We start from the raw sequence: 24,722 nt of genomic DNA, 5'->3' as shown, positions 1-24,722 counted from the left end.
CTTGCAGCTTCATGATAGTAAATAATTAAAGTAGATGAATAAAAGAATAAGTTAATTTAGAATATGCAGGAAATGATAAATATAAATTTAAGGAACTGCAGAAAGAGGAGGAAGTCAAGTTTTGAAATGTTAAAATGACTGTAAAACTATTGAAACTTATATAACTGAAAATCACAAATATTTTTTTAAAAGAAATGTTTTAATTTTTTCAATATGCTAAAGAGACAATAAACTGATTGTTCCTCACACCTGTGCATATCTTTTTACCTTTGCAGTAACAGGGGTCATGTTTGAGGTATGAAATAAGATTAAGAAAGATCATAAACTCCAATCCTCGTTGCCACCAGCAATTCACTTCTCCCCAAGGTTTAAAACTGAACCCAGAAGTTACTTCTGTAGACTGTCTATGATGTGTACACACACAGAGGGTGGGGGAGAGCTTTTCCCCCTTAAAAATGTTTAGGGGTAAAACGACTTGCACATATTCATGGAGGGGCCCCGCGGACGCCCCAGAACAACCAGCGAGCTAGTTTTCTCCCTGGCAAACGTCAAGCTGAGCAACCGCCTCCTCCCTCCGCCTCCTCCTCCTCCTCCCTCCCAGTCTCCACCCCAGCGAGGAGCGCCGGGTGTCACAGAAGCAGCACCACTTAAAGTGGGTGGCTGCGCCTTACCAGCACCCTCCGAAACGAGCCCGTCTCCTCCTCCCGCGGAGCTGCGGCTGGCGAGGAGGGCGGAACATGTTTGTGCCGGAACTACTACGCCGCCGGGTTGGGCAGCCAGACGGAGGGAATGACGCGGCCATGAAACGACCGAGGCGAAGCCCTTAGGCCTTGACCTCGAGCAGAAGGCGAAGCGGGGTGATGGTCAGAGGTCAGGCCGCGGCCGCCGCGGCGCTGGAAAGCGGGAGGAAGGGCTTTTGGGATCCGCGAGGGCCGGGCGGCTTCGTCCTCCTCCCGTTCATGCCGCGCTCCGCCCGCTCCCGCCGTTGCCTAGGAGACTGGAAGCGCACCGGCTCCCTCGCGCCGGGCCTCGGGCGGGGCGGCGGCGGCGCGAACTCGCCGACGCGGGGCTCCTTCCCGGGAGGCCGGCGTGGGGCGGGGCATCGCTTCCTCAGCCTGGGCGCGGGGGGCCGTTGCCCAGCCGCCGGAGCGCGAGGTGAGAACGGTTGAAAGGCCAGCCTGGAGCGGAGGGGTTGGGAAAGGCGCCAGGCGCCTGCGGAACTATGGCCGAGTGCGGCCTCACGGCGACTTCTGGGACTCGGTTCTCAGGGCTGCTGTCAAACTCGAGGGAAACGTTTGCCTCTTGAGCGCCGCCCCTGCTTACTTTGGGAATAAAATACGTAAATGTTTGTGAAATGTGCTTTGGGTTCAGGGCCCTGTTGCCCATTCAGTGACGGATTTACACGTATAAGCTAAAAAAGCTATAGCTTAGGGCCCCACTCTCTTGTTGTTTAGTCAAGTTACAGGGAACCAGGCAGAGGGCCTTCTCGGTAGTGGCACCCACCCTGTGGAATGCCCTCCCACCAGAGGTCAAAGAGAACAACAATTACCAGACCTTTAGAAGGCATCTCAAGGCAGCCCTGTTTAGGGAAGCTTTTAATGTTTGATTTCTGTATTTTAATGTTTTGTTGGAAGCCGCCCAGAGTGGCTGGGGGAACCCGGCCAGATGGGCGGGGTATAAATAATAAATTATTATTATTATTATTATTATAGTCGTGTCCGACTCTTCGTGACCCCATGGACCAGAGCACGCCAGGCACTCCTGTCTTCCACTGCCTCCCGCAGTTCGGTCAGGCTCATGTTGGTGGCCTCGAGAATACTATCCAACCACCTCGTCCTCTGTCGTACCCTTCTCCTTGTGCCCTCCATCTTTCCCAACATCAGGGTCTTTTCCAGAGAGTCTTCTCTTCTCATGAGGTGGCCAAAGTATTGGAGCCTCAGCTTCAGGATCTGTCCTTCCAGTGAGCACTCAGGGCTGATTTCCTTCAGAATGGATAGGTTTGATCTTGCAGTCCATGGGACTCTCAAGAGTCTCCTCCAGCACCATAATTCAAAAGCATCAATTCTTCTGCAATCAGCCTTCTTTATGGTGCAGCTCTCACTCTCTTGGGGGGGTCCCCAAAAAATTTAAAGAGAAAAAAAAACGATGTACATTTCCAAAATATAAGATAAAAAACAAATAAAATAAAACCTACATACAGCAACAGTCTTTTGTGTTCCGTAGGCTCCTATGATGTAAGTCATTTAAGAAATTCAACACAAAAAACAGCAACAATTTGTTGTTGACAAAGGACAGCTGTACATATAAAGGGACCCATTACCTTCAGTAGCTTAGGGCCTCATCAAACCTAAATCCGGCCCTGCGCATGTTGGGTGTTTGTGGTGGGGTTGGTGTTGGATCCTGTAGAGTTGTTCTGTAAACCAGGGGAGGGATTTGTAAATTGCATATATCAGTATGCTATTGTTCTACTGTTGGCACTTAACTACTTGTATGCATTTTTCTTTTTTAAAAATTAGATGTGAATATCCATGCATCGTATCCACAACCTGAAAACAAGAGTAGTTTTCCCCCATCAGGAAACAGAAAGCTTTATTTTGACACCCATGCCTTTGTATGCCTTCTAGAAGAAAATGGTAATTCTTTTGCAGTGATTCTTAATATGTAAATTATAAACACATTCATATGAGTAACTGTGGATCCCCCCCAAAAAAATCTGTTTCTCTTCAATAAAAAATGCAGTCACTTTCTTCTACGTGTGTTGTTCTGATTATGGGCTTTAGCTCTAATTGAATGAAATCTGGCAACTTACAAAAATGTTTCCATGCAAAAACTGTATTTTCCCCTTCTGTCTGTGCCAGTACTTTCATGTAATTTTTGTGAAACTGTTGAATTTTCCTCATTTTCCAATATTGCAAAACTCTTTGGGGGGGGACTAGATTTATTTATACTGCATTCCTAAACCCCTGCGTACATGTCCATGAGATTGTGCTGTTAGATATGTACACTTGCATAAGACATCAAATCCTCATAGAGGCTCTAAAGAAGCTACAATCTTCCATTTTAAACTTCAGGCTGTTATGTAAATAATTCCTACAGAAGCCTTTGTTTATGTGAATGTTATGTTTCTGTTTAGTTATATATGAAATGTATATAGCTAATGCTTCTGAATTTTGCAATGTTCTGTATTCTAGGATTCACTACTCAGCAATCTGAGATTATTGTGTCTGCTTTAATAAACATCATAAATAACAATATGAATGTGATATACAAGGACATGGTCACAAAAGTACAACAGGTATAAATGAATGTGGAAATTTCTTAAATATTTATTGTTAATTGCTGTTTTAAAAGCTGGAGCAAAAACCAAATCCCTTTGTTGTTAGCAATTACGATATGTCCTTTCTAATAGTTTTATATTACTTCGTTTTCTGTCCAGTGCTAAACCCCCTTACCTTTACTGCACTACACCCAGTCAAGCAATAAGATTCTGACAGTAGAAGCCTGCAGTGACCCTTGGAAAGGGGTTGTTTCAGGGTGGGATGCCAGCAGCTCTGGATCCAAAGCTCTGTGGATCCCCTGAGGGGCTTGATCATTAGTCTCCTCAGCAACACCAGTGTATGGTCTGGCTACTGGTGTAAAAAAATTTCATGCAAGAGCTGAATAGACTGCTTGCGTGCAAATAACCTGTAGTTTTCCAGATGGTGTTGGATTCAAGCTCCAATCAACCTCAGCTAGCATGGACAATGATGAGGAACAATGACATCTGGAGGGCCACAGGTTCCCCACCCCTGACCTAGTTCATTGTGCAATATGGTCTAGATGCTACTGCACAATAAAATTTCTCCCTTTCCACCCATGTTATCCCCACCCTTCTCTTCCTCTGAACTTTAGTTGGGAAGAATGGGAAAAACAGGGCTCACTTTGCGTTTGGTTGGGTGCTGGATGAAACCATCGGACAGAGCAAAATTACTGGAGTACTAGTTGCTTAAAAGATTTGCTGTAGAGGAAAACATCTTATTGGCATTGGTGATATTAGACTGAAGTAACTTTTTTTCTTTTAAAGGAAATTGCTCTTCAGCAGATAATGTCTCATATTGGTGGCGTGAAAAAGGACATGATTATTTTGGAAAAGAGTGAATTTTCAGCACTTCGAGCAGAAAATGAGGTAAAGGCAAACATCCTTGGTAAAACATCCAGGTCTATTTATCCAACATGCATTGGATAAGATTGTGAACCCCCTCAACCCACATCTAGCAGTAAGGGGAAATATTGTAGTTACTGCATTTTAATTAACCTTTGATTTAGTAAAGCATTTGGGATGTTTGGAAGAGGAAATATCATAATAAAAGCAAGAATAGAAACCAGTATGTGGAGATGGCTTTTGAATTTAGCAGGAACAACTAATTGGGTATAATGTAGAAAACGTGAGTTGAACCCAATCCTTGCAAAATAGGCAAAGTTGTTCACTGGTGTTGGAGACATTATCTTTGGAATTCCAAAGTCTCCACTTGCTTAGTCCCTGTGTAACATCAAAACAACCAATATGTATGCATCAGTATTTTTGTATCTTGTACTTATGTAGTTTTAACATGTATTCTCTCTCTTTTTAATGCAAAAATAAAAAAGAAAATAAAACTTGAACTTTACCAGCTAAGAAAGCAAGTAATGGTAAGATATTTTGGACTGGAATAATATAACTACACTGAACATAATATTCTAGTTAACCATGTCTGATCTTTCTGTAAGAAGATATTTTAAGACTACCACTGCTTTTGAACAAATGTCAAAGGTGATGTTCTCGACTAGCTACCTGCTAATCCAGGAAGGAGCACAACACATGCCCAATGCTAGATTCAGGATTTTTCTCCTGGGGGACCCCTATGTACAGCATTAGTCTAGAAAACTGAACCACATAAAAGACAACTGCCGGGGATGGGCTTATGACCCATAGTAGCTGCTTTTTTTTGAGCCAACATACGAAATGGAATTTTTTTATCTGGCTTGCATTTTAATCCAAGCTGAAGAAGTTGGGTTCATAATACATTATCTCTCCCTTTGAGACTAACACAAGCTTCTTTCTGGGCCTGAGGCTGGTGAACTTCAGCAGTATCTGTATTTATAGTATTTTTATACTGATTTTCAGACCAGACCTTTCAGAGCAGTTTACATAAGGTTTTGATTGCTGTTTTTAAAGTATAATACAACAACAAGAGGATAATGGATCATAAAAGAACTAAAAGCCTAATGAAATGGATTTTAAAGCGCAATAAAACAGAGATAATTCTCTCATCCCTAGACACATGCAGTCCTGTGGCCTGAGGTAGTTATTGTTGAGATGTAGAGCATGGCAGTAGCAACCATCTTTCTTGAGACAAGCATGTGCATGAAGAGATGCCCTTTGGATGTGCTCCCTTGCCCTTTTTTAGTTCACTTCTTTGTCTTCCTTGCAGTATTATTGCTCTGTTCTTGTCACACCACTTTCTTCAGTTAAGTTCTCAATGTAGCCTGTAGCCCCTTTTGGAGACAAAATGTTTTTTTTCTTGGTAATGAAAACACTTTAATTGTATAAAACAGTGGAATTTCTTGAACTCCTGTTTATGTGTAGTCTGTTGTGCACCTTTTATGGTGGCATTGTCAGTTCGTCGGCCTAAATGAACCATTTATAGCTGCTAAATAAGTATCTCGCTGACTGGTGTTTCTGTAACTGAGGTAAGAGGAAGTTGTATAATAGCAGCCGTCACTGTGTTTTGAGCTCAGAATTATGGCAGCTAATTTCTAAAGTTGGCTGACTTTTTGTTAGAAAGATAAACCCTGACTAGCTGTATCAATACCAGGATCTGGAGCCACCCATATTCTTGATAAACATTTGAGCATAGTTCCCAGTTAGGCACTTTTGTGGTCCTCGGTATTGCGGGAGTTCAGTTGCAGAAAGAGCTTGGTAGGGGTGAATCCCCCCACCCCCCGCTCCCAAACATCTGAAATAAACCAGTGTAGACAATGATGGACAGCTAAAATCAGTGATTCTTTACTTAAGAAATTAAGAATTTGTATGTCTATTTATTGTTTAATCTTTCTGTAGGATGAAGTCTCCAAAGTTCGTACAGACAGCAAGCTAGATTTCAACTTGGAAAAGAGCAGAACAAAAGAATTGGTATGTAGTCTTTCTTTAAAATTTATTTATGTATTACATTTATATTCCATTTTTTTCCACCAAGGAGCTCAAGGGAGGTGTACATGGTCTCCTCCCTGCACACATTTTATCTTCAGAACAACCCTGTGAGGTAGGGTTAGGGTGACAGTGATTGACCCAAGGTCACCCAGTCAGCTTCATGGCTGAGTGGGAATTTGAACCCTAGTCTCCAGGTCATAGTCCAACACTAACCATTACACCACACTGGTTGTTCAGGAAAGGTTGTTCAGAAACTCACATGCTGTATAGTTTAACTTTAGAAAAAGTAGAATTTTTAATCTGTTAGACTTTTTGTTTTAAGAATTATAGCAGTCATCTGTGGGAATGGTGGTGTAGTGTAGAGTGATTAGACATAATGCTGGATTTAAAACAAGATTTGTTTGTAGAAGGTCAATCTCTTGCAAAATAGGGGGCGGGGAATTGACGTGTTTACATTTTTGGATCTTGATGAGTGTTTCGTAACACTGAACTCTGTCAGTACTGCATTTTTTAATAAGAAAACTTGTCTTTTGCCATCCTGTAAACGCTTCATAACAAGCAACTTCCAAAAATAAACTTTTGGAACGGATTGAGGAGCATTTGTAATTCATTGTAGGTTTGTAAGCGTTGAACGTTAAATCTCAACAGCTGATATTTTGGGTGATGGTTAACTTGCTATGGCCATCACATGGGGGTAGAGAAACACACACAGGGTCAAATGCAGCCTTCCAGACCTCTTCATCTGGCCCACTGAACTCTGTCCAGACAATGTCTCTATTCTTCCCTACCCCCCCACCCCCCCAGCCATACCTCTCATCAGCAACCCTCCTCAAGTACTTATGCCTGGCTAGATTGTGTCCTTTAACTGTAGTGTAAATATAAACTTCTAATTTTTGTACAGCTGGGAGGTGTTGTTGTTTAGTCATTTAGTCGTGTCCGACTCTTTGTGACCTCATGGACCAGTGTATAAAAAAGCAAAACACCTGTTGCCTGCCTGGCCGCTTTTGCCTTTGGCCATGCTACCTTTGTCATGTGAGTCCTGGAAGGTTTACAACAAGGGAACATGGCCCTTGCTCTGAAAAAGGTTATCTATCCCTGACACAAAAGAATCATAGAAATGTAGAGTTGGAAGGGATCCTAAGGATCATCTAGTCCAACCCCCTGCAATGCAGGAATATGCAGCTGAGCCATTTGTTGTTGTTGTCTAGTCGTTTAGTTGTGTCCGACTCTTCGTGACCCCATGGACCATAGCACACCAGGCACTCCTGTCTTCCACTGCCTCCCGCAGTTTGGTCAAACTCAAGTTCGTAGCTTCGAGAACACTGTCCAACCATCTCGTCCTCTGTCGTCCCCTTCTCCTTGTGCCCTCAATCTTTCCCAACATCAGGGTCTTTTCCAGAGAGTCTTCTCTTCTCATGAGGTGGCCAAAGTATTGGAGCCTCAGCTTCAGGATCTGTCCTTCCAGTGAGCACTCAGGGCTGATTTCCTTCAGAATGGATAGGTTTGATTTTCTTGCAGTCCATGGGACTCTCAAGAGTCTCCTCCAGCACCAAAATTCAAAAGCATCCATTCTTTGGCAATCAGCCTTCTTTATGGTCCAGCTGTCACTTCCATACATCACTACTGGGAAAACCATAGCTTTAACTATATGGACCTTTGTTGGCAAGGTGATGTCTCTGCTTTTTAAGATGTTGTCTAGGTTTTTCATTGCTTTTCTCCCAAGAAGCAGGCGTCTTTTAATTTCGTGACTGCTGTCACCATCTGCAGTGATCAAGGAGCCCAGGAAAGTAAAATCTCTCACTGCCTCCATTTCTTCCCCTTCTATTTGCCAGGAGGTGATGGGACCAGTGGCCATGATCTTTGTTTTTTGATGTTTAGCTTTAGACCATATTTTGCGCTCTCCTCTTTCACCCTCATTAAAAGGTTCTTTAATTCCTCCTCACTTTCTGCCATCAAGGTTGTGTCATCTGCATATCTGAGGTTGTTGATATTTCTTCCAGCAATCTTAATTCTGTCTTGGGATTCATCTAGTCCAGCCTTTCGCATGATGAATTCTGCGTATAAGTTAAATAAGCAGGGAGACAATATACAACCTTGTCGTACTCCTTTCCCAATTTTGAACCAATCAGTTGTTCCATATCCAGTTCTAACTGTAGCTTCTTGTCCCACATAGAGATTTCTCAGGAGACAGATGAGGTGATGAGGCACTCCCATTTCTTTAAGAACTTGCCATAGTTTGCTGTGGTCGACACAGTCAAAGGCTTTTGCATAGTCTATGAAGCAGAAGTATATGTATTTCTGGAACTCTCTAGCTTTCTCCATAATCCAGCACATGTTTGCTATTTGGTCTCTGGTTCCTCTGCCCCTTCGAAATCCAGCTTGCACTTCTGGAAGTTCTCGGTCCACATACTGCTGAAGCCTGCCCTGTAGAATTTTGAGCAAAACCTTGCTAGCGTGTGAAATGAGTGCAATTGTGCGGTAGCTGGAGCACAGAGATCAAATCTACAACCTTGGCATTATCAGCACCATGCTGAGCTATATTGCACTGAGCTATATTGCACTGAGCAGTAGAAGTCGTTCCAGTACGGTACTGGAAGGTGGGCTAACATTCATAGTGTTAATGAAAGATGTGCATGAATGAAGGGTGTTGGTTATTTTACACGGAAGGTAATCCATTGTTCTTAAATTTCAGTATTCGCTTAATGAGAGGAAACATTTGAAAATGAGAACAGAAGTAGTGGAATTGGTAAGAACGATGAACTTAATGCTTGATCAGGGTAATAGTCCTCTTCACATCTGTTGTATAGGTTTACATGCATACCACCATTATGGGAATGGCATTTAAATATCCATGTGGTAGAAGAGGAAATAAGTGCAAAATGGCAGTCAACTGGTGCTTAAAGTTCAATATTGAATTGCTATTAAAACCATGTAAGCACAATGGGTTGAATCCAACGCTGCTGGGTATGTGAGCAGAATAGACTTCTCCTAGGTCTATGCTGGATTCAACTCAATATGGAACATGAAGCTTACGTGGGTTTGAAGCATACAAAACTGGAAGATTAATTTTATGCACAGTCAGCCTTAATTTTTTTTTGTATATTTAAGAATTTTGGATTTGGACAAATATCTTAGGTACTGTATTTGCTTGTGAATTCAGCCCAGTAAGTTAGTGTAGTACTGTACATGTTCAAGTATATTTTAACTTACCAGATTAATACATAATACAAGCATACCATATTTTTCCATCTATTTTGGGGGACTCCAATTTAAGAAAATGGGGGGAGATGGCCCCCATGTATAAGACACCCCAAAATTTTGGACATTGTTTTTTAAGAAAAAAAACCACGGAAAAATGCGGTATATCCACTACCAATATGAATGATTTTTGAGAGTTTCTAGTAAAAAATATTTGAAGTGAATGTGGCTGGTCACCTAACTACACACTTACCCTGAATTCTATAAAATATCCCAATGAAATATATAATTTTTTGAAGTAGCCGTGTTTTGAGATATGAATAGAGAAGAAAGCATAAGCCATCTGATGTGCTTCTGTTGGCAGTGGCTTAGCCTCAACGTGCTGTTTACAATTCTAACTTTTTCCTCTTGGGAGCTACCTGTAGCCTAAATTACACCACCATTTGTAATTCCATCATTCCTTTTGCATTTACTGAGCTCTTGGGGCATATAGAAGGAGGCATAATTGCAGATAGTGTGCTTTACTTGGCGCTGTCTCTGTTTGAACATGAGATGCTTTAAGTATGTGGGAAGGGTGCTTTTATGTGTATGAAAATAAATCAAATTGGCTTGTTTCTGCTTGTTCAGTATTTGCATGTAGGAAGCATTTATTACAATCAAACTAGCCAACAATGAATTTTTTTTAAAAAAATCATTTTTTCTTAAAAAATCTAAGCATGCAGGTTCAGTTCTAATTAATTTTACTCTGAAGTATGTCCCATTTGAGATTAAAAGAGATTACATCCAAAACAAATGACTTAAAATTGCAGCCATAAATAAATGATCTACTGCATCTGTTTCAGACAGAAGGTGAGATTTGCCTAAGGAGTCCCGCCAGTGGAAACTGTGCACACAAACTTACACAGCAGGGTTTCCCCACTTCTCCCTCTGCATTCCCTTCCCCCAAAAATTGGCTTGCAGGGATTGAGAGAACCCCTGGAACAGTGTAAAAGGAGGAGTGAAAGCTAGAATGCTTGCACAGATGAAACATTCATAAAAGTGTAACCTTTAAACCTGCCCAGAGAATCTTTTTTTCAGCTCAGCTTGGAGATAGTGGAGGTTGAAGCTGGGGCCTTTTTCCATGTTTAACATGCACCACCATCCATCAGCTACAGCCCTTCCCCTTAAAAAAGTGCTCTTGCTATAACAGCAACATTCACATTGGGGTGGGGGCGGGAATGTTACTTCATCCATATATAGAAACATTTTAACTGCTTAGGTTCTCATTTTGGTTTTTTTATATTCTCCAAGAAAGCTAATTGGATGATGCCACTAGGTTAGGCACACAAGCTATATAGTGGGGGGGGGGGAGCCTCTGACCCATTGGCTAAAGGTGGTCTGCGCTACTGGATTTTCCCCCAGTTCACAGTCCTCAGTGTTCCTGTTCTAACTATCATGCTGGCAAAACAGTGAGTGTTATCCCTGTTTTGTAAGGCCAGTCAGCTTCAGTGTTGAGTAGTTGAAGTGGCTTCACTCCTGCAGTGGTGTCTAGAAGTAGATCACATTGGTGAAGCAACGACAGAGTGATTTGCTCTGCTTTGCTGGCCTGATTGCCTATTGCTTCCATCCCGCAAGGTGAGAAAGAAATCCCTTTTCTTACTGCACAGCATGGAAGTGAGGTTTGTGTGTACTGTACATTATAGCCTTAGCAGAAGTGACTTTTTAAGCTAATTCCCAAGTGGAGTGGAGAGAATCTACCAATAAGTGTCCAACCATAATATAATGTTGGACACAAGCAACTGGCAGAGTATTGTAGAAAACAAAAAACCTTGCCTTCATCAGAAAAAAGAGCTTTGGGGAAGGATTGATTGCAGAAGCAGCCCAAAGACGACTGAGCATGTTTAGTGGCCATGGAATACTGCCTGCCTGTTGGGGAGAGGGAACAGAAGATCATGGTGAGAGAGAGTGCAGTGGAGGAGCTGGAATCCTGAAGAGGGAGCATCTGCAGAGCAACATTTTGTTGATTGGTCTCACTCTGTTAAAAGTTACAGTACTGTATTGCTTTTTAGAAATGTGAATGCAGTGTTTAAACTGTATTGAGATATTGTTCCCTTTTTTCTTTTTTAAAGCATGCACAACAGGATAGAGCTTTAACACAAACGTACAGGAAAATAGACACTGAAGTTGCAGGCCTGAAAACAATGCTTGAATCGCACAAACTTGACACCATTAAATATTTAGCAGGTATGTAGTTCTGTCATGGTGCAGATGCTTAGTAACAGTCTCAGTTGTCTGGTACTCATATGCATGTGTTTCATATTCTTTGTATCAAGTGTGACGGCTTTTGGTGTCTAAGAGTTACTAATTATCTAGTGGAGTTGTATCCATTGATTTTAGAACATGGAGACCTCTGGTTAGTATCTGGATATTAGCGTCTTTTGCTGCTGTTGTGTGCAGCTGGAAAGCTTCGAAAGCCAACACCACGCTGATCCTTTTAATCTTCTTTCCACACTAGTGCAAGGAAAAGTCGAGGGTGGGGGCACGCTCATAAGAGCAGGCACAGCAAGCCCTGCAACTCTGTTGCCAGGGGCACATGCCCCATCTCGCCCCTGCCCCCTTGATCCAGCCTGAATCATGCAAATCCTATCAGTTTCCATGTTGTCTAACAGTGCAGGCAAGATCCAAGTAAAATGTATAAGCGTTTAAAGACTTTTCTTTAGCCAGACTTTCATTTTCAAAAGGATTAAAATCTGACAATATGCATTCTTTCTTCTCCACCCTTATTTTCTTCCAGGTTCAGTATTTACATGCCTTACAGTCGCACTGGGGTTTTACCGTTTATGGATATAACAAAGCATCTCTCTTGAAAGGACTTGTACTATCTTGTCTTACAAAACAACAGCAAAAACCCAACAAAGAAGTATTGTCACTTTATTGAAATAATGTAGTCTTTGCCACTGCCATTTTATTTATTTGTTTAGACTACAGAATGTGGCCAAAGAATGTGCCTCAAAACAAATGTAAGTACAGTACTGAAATACTGATAGAAACATAGCCTGGAATCACAGGCAGCTATATTTTGCACATCAGTGCCCACTCATCTAAATTTTTGTGGGTCTCTGGGCTATTGTAAAACTAAAATGTCAGGTTATAAACATATCAAGCATGATAAGTTATAGTAGAATGTACTAGGGTTTTATATGTCAAGTACCAAGGTTGGAAAAAATATAAGCATTCTTTTTGACACCATTCCTGCAGAGGTGAAAAATTATTTAATTCAATTGCAAGTTATCTTTCCACTAGTGTTGATAAAACACTATGGGTGGAATTCAACATCACACTTTTCCAATCATTCCATCTGTGCAATTGTTCCAGCCTGCCAGATGGAACAATGCCTCCCCCTCTCCACCCCACACACTTACTGTTTGGGAACCAATTTTGGGGATCACAGGGAGAGGGGGGAAAGGCCCGTTGTGCAAACAAAAATCCTTGCACAGGGCTTCCACAGATGGGGCTGGTTAGTTGAATTGCACCCATTGTAAATATTTTATTGTACTTTAATAGATTGACAGGTTTTATTGTGGTCTGCTGTTGCAAAATTCCGTCCAAATAATAATGTTTTACGAGCAGATGTAGCAATATCATGTTCATAAGCAAATGCCAAAGAAACGATAGACTAGAAACCATCACATGCTAGCCATTACCTTGATATAAAAGTGGAAAAAATAAAGCTCAGTGAGATACATGAGCTTTTTATATAGGCACTGAAAATTTCTTGCTTGATAGAAGAGAGTGGCCTCCATTCAAAAATTTAGGAAAAATAAGGTAGAGTTCATTGAGGGAAAATAAGAAGCAGATAGTGCAGTCTTATACATATCTACTTAAAACCACTTAGAAGGCATTTTGGCAAGTAAGCGGTGTATAAACTAGTAATAATCATATTAATAGTAAGTTCTGTTGAGATCAGTGGAGCATGAAAGCAAATGCAAATGCAGCTCAGTAGTAGGAAAATTCATTAGAATGATAGTCTTATTTTGTGAGGTGTCTTGAACAGTTTGGAAATATTAATAAGTACTTCCTAGTGTTGCTATTATTGAGGAATGTCTATATGTAGTCTAATGGCTGATGAATGTAACCTTTTTTTAGAGCAAGCCATTCTAAATAATAAAAAAATCATAGTAGAACTTGGAATTGCAGCTAGAACATATTTTTTAGGTCACTGTTCTCAAATACTTACCTGAAAATTAGTTCCACTGAGATTAGGAGAACACTTGTGTATAATTGCTCTGACCCAGAGACGCTTGTGTACAAACTTCCTGCAGAGACTGCTGGAATTTGTTGAAAGTTGCTTTTGCGAGGAAAGCAACTAAAAATATGATTAATAATAACAATTCAGTGCTCTGGTAACCTTAGTGTTAGATTACTGCAATGTGTTATACGCAGGGCTGCTTCTGAAAATGGTTTGGAAACTTCACTTAGTGCAGAATTCAGCAAGATGGCTTGAGCATATCACGTACTCTGATCCTGGTCCAACTGCATTGGCTACTAGTTAGTTTCTGGGCCCAATTCAAAGTCCTGGTTTTGACCTACAAAGCCTTAAACTGCTCAGGACCGAAATACCTCAAGGACCGCCTCCTTCCATATGAACCTACCTGGACCCTGAGATCATCTTCTGAAGCCCTTCTTTGTGTGCCTTCTCCATGAGAGGTCCAGAGGATGGCAACACAAGAACGGGCCTTTTCTGCGGTGGCTCCCCGTTTGTAGAATGCTCTCCCCTGAGAGGTGCCTTCATTATACACCTTTAGGCGCCAGGCCGAAACTTTCCTCTTTAACCAGGCCTTTGGTTGACTGACGTTCAGTGCCCTTTCAAAATGTGTTTTTTTTTGGGGGGGGGTAGTTATTGGGTTGTTTTTGTTTTTAATTTGATTCTGTGTTTATATATTGTGATTTTAGCCTGTGAACTGCCCTGAGACCTGTGGTATACAAATTCAATAAATAACAATAACAACAGTAATAACAACAGTAATAATAATAATAATAATAATAATAATAATAATAATAATACAGAATAGATACATCCCTGTACAGAAGGAATTAAATGGAATGGGCTGTAAGAGTTCGCTGGAGGTAAGCGCTTAGTGTTCTACTTCAGCCTTTCTGTTGTGGAACCTCCTATACCACTCATTTTCCATGCTTAACAATCCCCGTTTCAGGGACTGAAATGTTGGCACTGCCTCCAGAAAGAGTTTAAGTCACATACTTAGTTTACTTCAATACATGCCCCCCCCCCCAGTTTAGTTACTGTATAGTGACTTTATTGTTGGCCACTACTTTTACCATTTTAATTAACATTTAAAGAGCAGTAAAATAGACAAGCAGGATTTGCTAAATAATACGAGTGAATAATCAACATGCCAAAGAAGTAAGCACTGAAGATATTGACCTCTTTTTTGTTGTTGCCAATATGCTGCATGCACAATGGTTTTTTAAAAAGAATTACGTAATTGCAACCTGATCCAAAGCCTCTTTATATTGTAAGCTGATATATTGTACAAGCAGTTCCAACTAAATTCTATCTAATATAAACCAGTGGCAAAGAATACTTTGCAAACAGATATCTTCCTGGACCAAGATACCCTAAAAAGCTTACTTGGTTATAGTTTAGTTCTAGTTAATATAAATCCTTCATATTTAAGCTTAACAGTACCTATGATCATGTATGTAGCTGTTTAGAATTATATCCCATTGATTTCAGTGGAATGTACTTTTGAGCAAGATGCTTAAAATCACACCCTGATGTCCCATGGAAGTTTGGGGATTTTGTGGGACCTGATTCCAAGTAACCATGTTTAACACTGGGCTCTACATTGATTTTTAGAATTTTGAATTACATTAGAAGCTTACTTTGGTATAGAGGGCTGGGGGAGAATAATATTTTTATCTTTGGCACTGTCTTGGTGTGTGTATGTTAGATTACTGCATCATGTTTATTTTCTTCCAGAACCTTGTGATCCCAAGTAAGCATTGAGGTTCTGAGATATAAATGGGGATGGAAGGATAACAGTTTATTGCTTCATTGGCATTTTTAATGAGATCCTCTGTGCTTTCCCGCTCCTTTTCTATACTTTGCTTTCTGTGCTGATTCTAAAGCACCTTAATCAATAGACCCAAAAAGTTTATCCTGCATTGTTTGGATAATCAACTTAGGTTGATTCTTTTCTCTGTTTATTTAAACAAGCTTTATTGCAAGCAAAGATCCAGATACCTAGCCCTGAAGTATTGTCTCTTATTTTCCAACATGGTGTGTGTAAGGTTCATGTGTGAAAACCACAGGTTTAGTAAACAGATGTTTAATGGTTAAGCCTAAGAGTTTTGAGAATGATACTACAGAGAGAGAGGTTGGAAACATGGATTGACTTAATGCCAGACTATTTCTATGTGAAATAAACTTCTACACATGAATAAATTATGTGGTCTTTTTGCTTAGTATTATATACTGTCTGTATCTTCCCCAACTTATTGCCCTTCAGATCGTTTGGATTACAGTGTCCATCAGACCCAGTCAACATCTCCAATAGTTATAGGGATGACAAAATTTTTGTTGTCCAATCCAATCCACCTTTATTGTACTAGCCATTGGCCATGACAAATCCAAATCAAAAATAAGTACAAACAAAGGGACGCCTCACCAAAATATCTGGAGGACACCAGGTTGGGAAAGGGTGGATTTGATTTAATTTTGGAATTTAAATTCCTTGTCTCTACATCTCCCTAGAATTCTCATCACTTTGTGTGCAGAATGTAGGTTTACATACTTCTACATACTTTTGCTGTGGTGAAACCTATAAAGTTGATTTCTATTCCTCTTTGATGCCTATGTTTATATTAGGAGAGCAAGGCGAATATATATATATATATTTAACCCAAGCCTTTTAACTTCTCATTTAAATTTTCAGTACAAACTATTAATTTGTCTCAGTTGTGGGGCAGCTGAGAGATGCTGTGGAAATGTGATGTTGAAGTCCTTGCCCAACTCTCTGATGCTCATGCCACTGCTGTCCTTTACAGGTCTTGCAATTAACCTAGGAAAAATAGTTCCCCTCCAGAAAGGGCAGATAGAGTAATTGCCATTTGGTGTGGAGCTTCTTACTTAGTGCTCCAGATTTATCTCTTTGTGTTCCATCTGTGCTCCAGGTTTATCTTTTTGCTTAGAAGCAAGAACTGCAGAGGGGCTGGAGCAAGAGTAATGAATGCAAGTTGTGCAAGATCTGTTTTGGCAGATCCTGTCTATGGTCAACTTTAGTTCAGTTGAATTAAATCACATGGTGGGATATGAAAGTTTTTCTGAAAAACTGAAGCATTGGAATTGCAACAGATAAAAGTAAGGATCAATTTTTCCAAACTGGTTAACATGTTGGCTCAATAGTGATGTGCTCCTCATTAGAAACCTATGGGACTGTGAAAACTGGGTAAACATGAAGCAAGGCAGACATGGGGAACCTGTGTCCTTCAGATGTTGCTGGACTTCAGCAACTCCAGCCAGCATAGTGACTGGTCAGGGATACTGATACCGGTAGTTGTTGTCCAACAGCATGCCAGAGGGCCACAGGTTACCAAGCCCCAGAGTAAGGTACAGTATAACTGAATAGTGTATTCAAACATATTGAATATAAGTGCTGTATATATATTATTACTCTGTTGACCTATTAACTGCATTTCCCATAGTAACACTGAAGACAGGCATGTTTGAGAAAATGTTCATACACTCTATGGAGGGAAGGCGAGTATTGACTTGCACTGTAATAACAAAACACGCCCCTCCCCTGTTTGAATGGTTCTCCTTAATCTGTGCCACTGCCACCATTCAGACTCTCTCCTTTCCTCTGAACCCTTACCAATAACTTTGTAACTGCGGGGTACAAGCACAGTACAAAGCCTGTCATATACAAATGCTATATTTAACAAAGGTGTGTGTCTTTATTACAAGGTTAGGACAAGCTTATCTGACTATTTTAAATAGTACTGTATTATTAAATGAATATAAACTATGTTAACTTGCTACTGTCAGTTTATATACCAACAACTTATATTCACAGCTATTAATGTTAAGCTAAGGTGGTTTTAAGGAAGCAGCTAGATACCCTATAAAAATTGCCCTTTCTACCCACCCCTCCACCCCAGTCAAACCTCATCAACACTATAACTGAGGGCTTTGCTGGAAGTCTGTTTCCCTAACCCTTTACTGACCTATTGAAATGCAACTTTGCCTTTCTGTACTTGCCCTGGAAGTGGTAGTCATCCCTCTGGTGTTTCTACTGCCAGACACCAGTGACCTATACTCTAAGCTGCTTCTCCTCTAAGCACTGCAGGTTCTCCCTGGTTTCTTCAGCCTAAAACAGCTTAGTCTCTTCAGCTATGCCCAGCAAGTATTTGGCGACCAAGCAACTCCATGTGCATCTTAGGTCTTCCATCTTCTCCAATCATCTTTTGCCATCTTCTTCTTCTGGCTGACTCCACAAGCACCAACAACTCCAGCTCCCCTCTGCTGACCAGCACTTCTTCAGGCCCCTCCAGTTCCAGCTAACCACACTAACTGAAAATTCCAAACCTGCCCCCAACAATCAAAATATGCAAACCTTATATACTTTGTATATGGAGAATTCGAATGCCAACCCTTCCTCACAGCTGTCAGTTAAGGCCCCAAGCGACAGTTAAACTTACTTTCATCAGACCAGACAGAAACCCTCCAACATCAAATACACTTCAATGTACGTTACGTTACAAATGTCAGAGCACATTGCACAATTTCCATTAAAACTTAATTCAGATAAACAGGATTTCTTCACACGTTCATTTTGAAACTGTTTACTGTGCTTTCTGCCTTTCCCCAAACTTAACACAGAGATCGCAAGAATATATAGTATAACAGTACAAAATAAATAGTCCACCTGGAAACATGCTGAATGAAGCAGCAGACCCATAAAAGCAATTGACCAGACCAATGTAGTGCCAGAAAAACAAACTCAGTTAAGCCAGCAGATGAAGACATTGGAAGCCAGGTGAAAAGAGGGGACTTCCCCTATCACCTGAAGAAGACAGTCAGGCAGATCTCCCTGCCAAAGTTTAACAGGTGGGGCACAACTGCAGAAAATGCCCAGTTGCTGATGGTCACCCACTTAACCACTACAGGCATTCGAATAAGGTTCTCAGCTTACTGTTTTGGCTGCCATACAAGGTTCATGCAGGAATAAGTGATCTTCATGGTGCCTTGAATTGGGCTTGGAAATAGTGCAGTTTCTTTAAAACTAGCGTAATATATTCACAATGGTGAGCTCCTGCCAACAGCTCGGCTGCCATATTCTAGAATACTGTAGTTGAAAGTTGCTGAACCCTTTAAAAAAGCATTCCCATAAATAGCATATTACAGTACTAAAGCCTGGATGTTACTAAAGCATGGACAACTGCCCAGATCATTCCTTTGTTGGAGGGTATAAAGCAAGTGTACCAAGTTGAAAAAATCTTGATACAAGCTCAGCATAACAACATGAATTTAGAGACAGTAGAAATACTGGAAGTATTTTAACCATTGAGGTCTTTCACATGAGTAAAAGCAATAATGTTGAAATGAAAATCAATTGCATATTGAATATTTCAAGAAGCATTTACTATACCTATTTTTATGTTGTCTTTCAATAATAATTCCTAGTTTGGGACAAATACATTCAGTGTCTATATCCTTTTGTATTCACTTAGCTATTCGTTGGGCCTGACTTGTTAATAAACAAGAGATAGGGATGTGCTCCCAGAAACAAACCTGGATCTCATGTGCACATGGAGTGTATCTTCAGATTAGTAGGTAAAATTGATAATTGTATACACTAATGTAATCAGGGGTTTCACTGAGAAGAAACTTTCTATATAAAAGAGTTTAGTTTTTGTTTTTATTGAAAAGAAGAAACCAAGGCAACTGGTAGAGGCATGAAAATAGAACAGATGGGCCAATTCGCTGATCGGTTTAGCAAATCCGGTGTGTTGATGTCTTTACCCATTACAGAATGACAGCACAGCATTTTGGAACTGACATGTATTATAAGTTCCACTCACTATTCAATAGTAGTTGGTCAGCTTTCCTGTTAAGACTAAAAAATAGTATGTTCTATGCAACATTGAAGGGACCCAGGTGGCACTGTGGTTAAACCACTGAGACCTAGGGCTTGCTGATCAGAAGGTCGGCGGTTCGAATCCCTGTGACGGGGTGAGCTCCCGTTGCTTGGTCCCAGCTCCTGCCAACCTAGCAGTTCGAAAGCACGTCAAAATGCAAGTAGATAAATAGGAACCGCTACAGCGGGAAGGTAAACGGCGTTTCCATGTGCTGCTCTGGTTTGCCAGAAGCGGCTTTGTCATGCTGGCCACATGACCCGGAAGCTATATGCCGGCTCCCTCGGCCAATAATGCAAGATGAGCGCGCAACCCCAGAGTCGGTCACGACTGGACCTAATGGTCAGGGGTCCCTTTACCTTTACCTTTATGCAACATTGAAATTAAACAAATGGTCCGTTTCACCACTCCGATATAGCTACTCAAAATTAACATTACATCGTGAAACACCATTTTATTTACTGTGCTTAGAAGATCTTGTTGGCAGCCTTTGATGATAATTATGGTATGTTACACTTGCATCCCATTTTTCCTCCAAAGATTTCAATATTGTGTACTGTACATGGTTCTCCTCCCTATTTTAGGCAGATGCATGGAATGAGATGGAATTTTGAATCCAGATTATGATACTTGCGATGGCAGAAATATTTTCAAACTGTTATGGAAAGAAGCTCTTCAAAGAAGGATAGCTTCTTGAACAGACCTAAAATAAATAAATAATTTTTTTTTAGCAAGCTAATGAAAGAAGCAGGGGATGAGTGGGAAAACAGAGATAAAAGAACACAGTGTTTTTAATTATCTTAATGGGCATCGTTTTTCACTCTGTGGGCTCACCAGTTTGCCTTCCAGCTCTGAAATCTTTGTGATTACAGTACATGGAAGAACTGGGTCACTTGGCTGAGGTGCGGGTTTATTGTTCTAGTTCAGGCTGCTGGTTGACTTTAAAGTGTTTGTGTGTGTCTTCCTATTGGCTGAGCAAGAGAAAGCAAAAGCAGACTTCAAAGCCAGGTCTAAGAGAAGCAGCATTGTTAAATATATGTTGATTTATAAATGTAGCTCACCTCAAAGGTCACAGCGTAACCTTCAGAAAAATGATCACTCTTTAAATGGAGAGAGCAAGTGCAAAACATTTTTTATTGCTTTATGACGTTTTATGTTCAAAATGTAACTGTCTTTCCATGCATGTCCTGTAAAACCTGAAAATTTAGAAGTTTATCTGCAGAGGATAGTGACCAACTAGGCAATCGGAAGTAGTATTGTCCAGTTTTCTGTATTTTTAACAGCTGCATAGCAGCAGAAATCAAAAGCTAATTTCTGTTCCCAGTCTTCCTATAATCAAAATAGCTTTGCAATAAGGGAAGAACCATAGTGCTGGAGGGGCAAAGGAGAGGGTGTGTCCTTCAAAATGAAAATGAAAAGAAATTATTCATGAAAACTGTAGACCATTGCTGTAATGGAAGGGATAGTCTCACACTTAAAGGTAAAGGTAAAGGGACCCCTGACCATTAGGTCCAGTCGCGGACGACTCTGGGGTTGCGGTGCTCATCTTGCTTTACTGGCCGAGGGAGCCGGCGTACAGCTTCCAGGTCATGTGGCCAGCATTACTAAGCCGCTTCTGGTGAACCAGAGCAGTGCACAGAAACGCTGTTTACCTTCCCGCCGGAGGGTACATATTTATCTACTTGCACTGCATGCTTTCGAACTGCTAGGTTGGCAGGAGCAGGGACCGAACGGGAGCTCACCCCATCGCGGGGATTCAAACCGCCGACCTTCTGATTGGCAAGCCCTAGGCTCTGTGGTTTAAACCACAGCGCCACCCGCGTTTAGAGAAGCACTAAATCAGGAGTGTAGAATCAGCACCCACAACTGCAAACCTCTGGATTGCAGATGGGAATATGAATTTAATGACACAATGATTTAATGATTCAAATGACCGTTGGTCATGCTGCCTGGAATGGACAGAAGTTGGTAGCTGAACAACATCTGAAGGGCCACAGGTCCCACTTCCCTCCCACGTTGTTATTGTTATGCAAAATCTTTCGCAAGTATTTCCCATGCTGCCTAGGCATGAGGGAGAGGGAGATTTGCATAATTGTTAACAGCATCAGTAAACGCTGTTAATAATTATTTATAATAGAAGCAATATTGTTGCAGTTCTTGAGGTAGGGAAGAAAAGGACTGTAGCCTTAGCAGGAACCTCCTGAAACATTATGAAAATTAGAATTAGAAAATCAGCTGGCTAGTAGTGATGGATGTACAAGACAAAATTAAAAGTGTCATCCAGGCAGAAAAATGAGGATGTGTGTCTATTTTAAAAAAACCTGTTAAATCTGGAGTACAGTAACTTGAAAAGAATTTACTAAGATTTTCAATTTCTATTAAAATTATGACATTGTGAGCTCTTTGTACGTACCAGTATTCTTTTCTTACTTTGCTCTAGATAAGATTAAAAAGAAGCCCAACAGTGTGTTAAGAAATACTTTCATCCCTGTCCTTCAACAGTCTGATATCTCTAAGAGAGGTGGTCTTTTATTCTGCATGAAAGCAATACTGTCCTTAATGCTCTTGAATGACAATAAAAGTATTGAAGCATGCAGGCGCTAGCCTGCCATTAACTGTCTGTACATATTTTAGAATAGCATTGAACCTTTACATAATGCACCTGGAGAAATAGTTTGATTTTTGCGTAAAGGTATACCAGTGTCATTTTTAATGGCCTTTGCTTTATTTCTGTCGACAGCTTCCTTGCCACACTGCTGTTTGGCATATGCACATGCTCATGCAGAGATCAGTGAAATGACAGCTTCATATGTGTCTTTGGAATATGGGCCCATTCAGATGTGGTCCTGAATAAAAGCACACCAAAAACACATAACCATTATACATCAAATTGCTTGTTCCTTTTGTCTCTCTCCCCAAGTTATAATTGCTGGCAGTCTACTGCAAGAGACTGCTTGAGCACATTAGAGAAAAAAGGTTAAGAAGCTGATAATTGTATGGTTTGCCTTTTGGAAACTTCCACATTTTTAAAATAAATATATATATATGTTATTTTATGTATTCACAACCCCATTTTTCAGAGCTCAGAGCTCCTGAGTTAAAGTTTTAAATCTCAGAAGTATTTCTTTATTGGATTTATATTACCGGTATATGCTGCCTTTTCAAGGAGTATTTGTGGTTCTCTTCCCAGCCCTATTTTACCCACACAGCAATCATGTGAGGAAGGTTAATCTGAGAGATGGTAACTGGCTGAAGGTCACCCAGTGAACTTTGTGTCAAAGGGAATTTGAACTTTGGTGTGATGCCACTGGAGTCCAACAACGATCAAGATTTTTAAGATGAAGGCTGCAGAATTTCCAGCTAAGGAGTTAGGACTCAAAATCTGCATTGGATGGTGGTTTTGTCTTGATTAGAACCCTTGCCCATAAAAATGTCACTGCTGCTGCAGCTTTTTCTGGCAGGATGAAAAGTAGTTGGAGAAACTTCTCTTGTTAAATTCACGTATGTCAGTCTGTTGTTAAAGGTTAGGAGTTGCAATGGGGATGATGTGGAAGTAGGGGTAAGTGGGAACCCTATATTTGAACCATGTTATAATCATGGGGGAAATCTGAGCTACAGAACCAGTGGTATTCCAGTTTTTAGAACAGGAGTGGGAAACCAGTGGCACACTAGATGTTATTGGACTACAATTCCCATTATCCACAAACAGCATGACCAATGGTCAGCAATGATGGGAAGTTGATCTTCATCCCTATTTTGAATATCCTCCTTTCACCAATGCCACTTCCACCTGTTATGTCAGAGTAATGAACACCAGGGCCTCATGCAATCTGGTCCCAAAAGCAGGGCACAGTGACCCAACACAAATGATCATATGTACAAGCCCCAGCTTGACTGTTACCCCTCTATCTGTTGACAAGGTGTGAGGAGTGAAGATAATTGTTGCTGTGAATATGCAGTGTTGTTGCACTGACATGGCACAAAGCTGGCATTGTACTTGTGCAGTGAAGGGAGAATATATTGCATAATGTACCAAGGCACATGATTCTACCAAAGCCAATCCTGTACTGGAAAGTTGTTTAAATTGTACACTTTGAAAGTTGAAAGGATTTGAGTGAGAATGTAGCTTGTAGGGTGAGGCAAAAGGGTTGTTTACAGATGTGCAAGACCCTGCCTAACTTCTAGCTGACTCGCCATCTGTGATCGCCAGGCATCTTTGACAGAATTTTCACAACAGTTGAAGTGTTGCTATTCAGAAGGTGTGGTGCACATTCCCTTCTCCCTACTAAGCATAATGAGAGAAAGAAGCACATAGCCTGCCCTCCTCTTAAATAGGTTTTTGGCAGTTACAGTAGGTAAATTTAGTGCCTGGGTTTCAGTCATCTAGGGGGCAGAGTGGAATATTCAGAACTCTTTATGTCCTAAACGCATGACCAGGCATGCTCAGTTGAAACAAAAGAACTTTGGCATTACACAAAAGGACTTTTCTTTTTTCTTTTTAAACAGAATATTAAGCATATCAGAACACCTGAAGCATTTTTCAGATGGAAAAAATGTTATTTAAACTGTGGTTGGGATTTTGTTCTGTTGAGCCTAAGGAACACATTGCTTCTCCGATCTGGGAGAATGACAAACTGTGCTATGATAGATAGGATGTAAGCTGGGATAGACTTTCTTGGTGAGAGACAATGTCACCTTTGCTTTTTGCCTGGCATAGGTACTATTGCCCTCTCTATGTTATTGGACTCAAACTCCAATCATATCACCAGCCAACATTTGGAGAGCCACAATTTCCCCATCACTGCTTAAGTGGTCACTAACTTGGAAGTTGGTTACTACTACAAATCAGGCAATGGGGGCTTCAGCATTCCATATGGTTTATCATTTTGTTTTAGAATATATTATCTATGAAACATGCAAGCAGGCCCGGCTCTAGGTGCAGTCCCGGTGGCGCGGGGTGCCGGGCCAGCGGGGGGGGGGGGCTGTGCAGCAAAGCCACGCGGAAGCCATGCTGGTTCTAGAGAACAGCAGTTGGGAATTATGTCTTGGCCCCTGGTAGTTATCCTATGTGGTGCCACGAGGCACTATTTTGTCCCCAATGCTACCTAACAGCCACATGAAACCATTGGGAGTGGTCATTGGGAGTGGTCATTATGAGATTTGAAGCAAAGTGTCATCAATATGCTGATGATGTTCAGCTCTATTTTTCTGTAACATC

At 41.0% G+C, this 24,722-nt stretch overlaps 1 protein-coding gene across 2 annotated transcripts; it reads left to right on the top strand.

Annotated features, from left to right (window-relative positions):
• The first annotated feature begins 629 nt into the window (after nt 1-629).
• Nucleotides 630-19,456, top strand: MCUR1 (mitochondrial calcium uniporter regulator 1). Of its 2 annotated transcripts, none has more exons than XM_060277951.1 (9): nt 630-1,155; nt 2,517-2,633; nt 3,192-3,295; nt 4,064-4,165; nt 4,627-4,668; nt 6,080-6,151; nt 8,862-8,915; nt 11,476-11,590; nt 12,141-19,456. In XM_060277951.1, the coding sequence occupies exons 1-9, from the start codon at nt 861-863 to the stop codon at nt 12,194-12,196; spliced, it is 957 nt and encodes a 318-aa protein (XP_060133934.1). In that variant the 5' UTR covers nt 630-860; the 3' UTR covers nt 12,197-19,456. The 2 variants fall into 2 exon arrangements, with proteins under 2 accessions (XP_060133934.1, XP_034981959.1); XM_035126068.2 differs by having other exon boundaries at nt 630-870; nt 12,141-19,455.
• The last annotated feature ends 5,266 nt before the right edge of the window (nt 19,457-24,722 follow it).

The sequence above is a fragment of the Zootoca vivipara genome, chromosome 8 (assembly GCF_963506605.1).
Source record: "Zootoca vivipara chromosome 8, rZooViv1.1, whole genome shotgun sequence".
Lineage (NCBI taxonomy): Eukaryota > Metazoa > Chordata > Lepidosauria > Squamata > Lacertidae > Zootoca > Zootoca vivipara.
The sequence above is the reverse complement of the archived record's forward strand: the minus strand, read 5'-3'. Positions and strand labels throughout refer to the sequence as shown.

Bases quoted from the DNA above. Each gene is read 5' to 3' on its own strand.
- MCUR1 (XM_060277951.1), top strand. From the start codon at position 861: ATGGTCAGAGGTCAGGCCGCGGCCGCCGCGGCGCTGGAAAGCGGGAGG. The intron at 1,156-2,516 runs GTGAGAACGGTT...TTTAAAAATTAG, and splicing joins CCCAGCCGCCGGAGCGCGAG to ATGTGAATATCCATGCATCG. The intron at 3,296-4,063 runs GTATAAATGAAT...TTTCTTTTAAAG, and splicing joins TGGTCACAAAAGTACAACAG to GAAATTGCTCTTCAGCAGAT.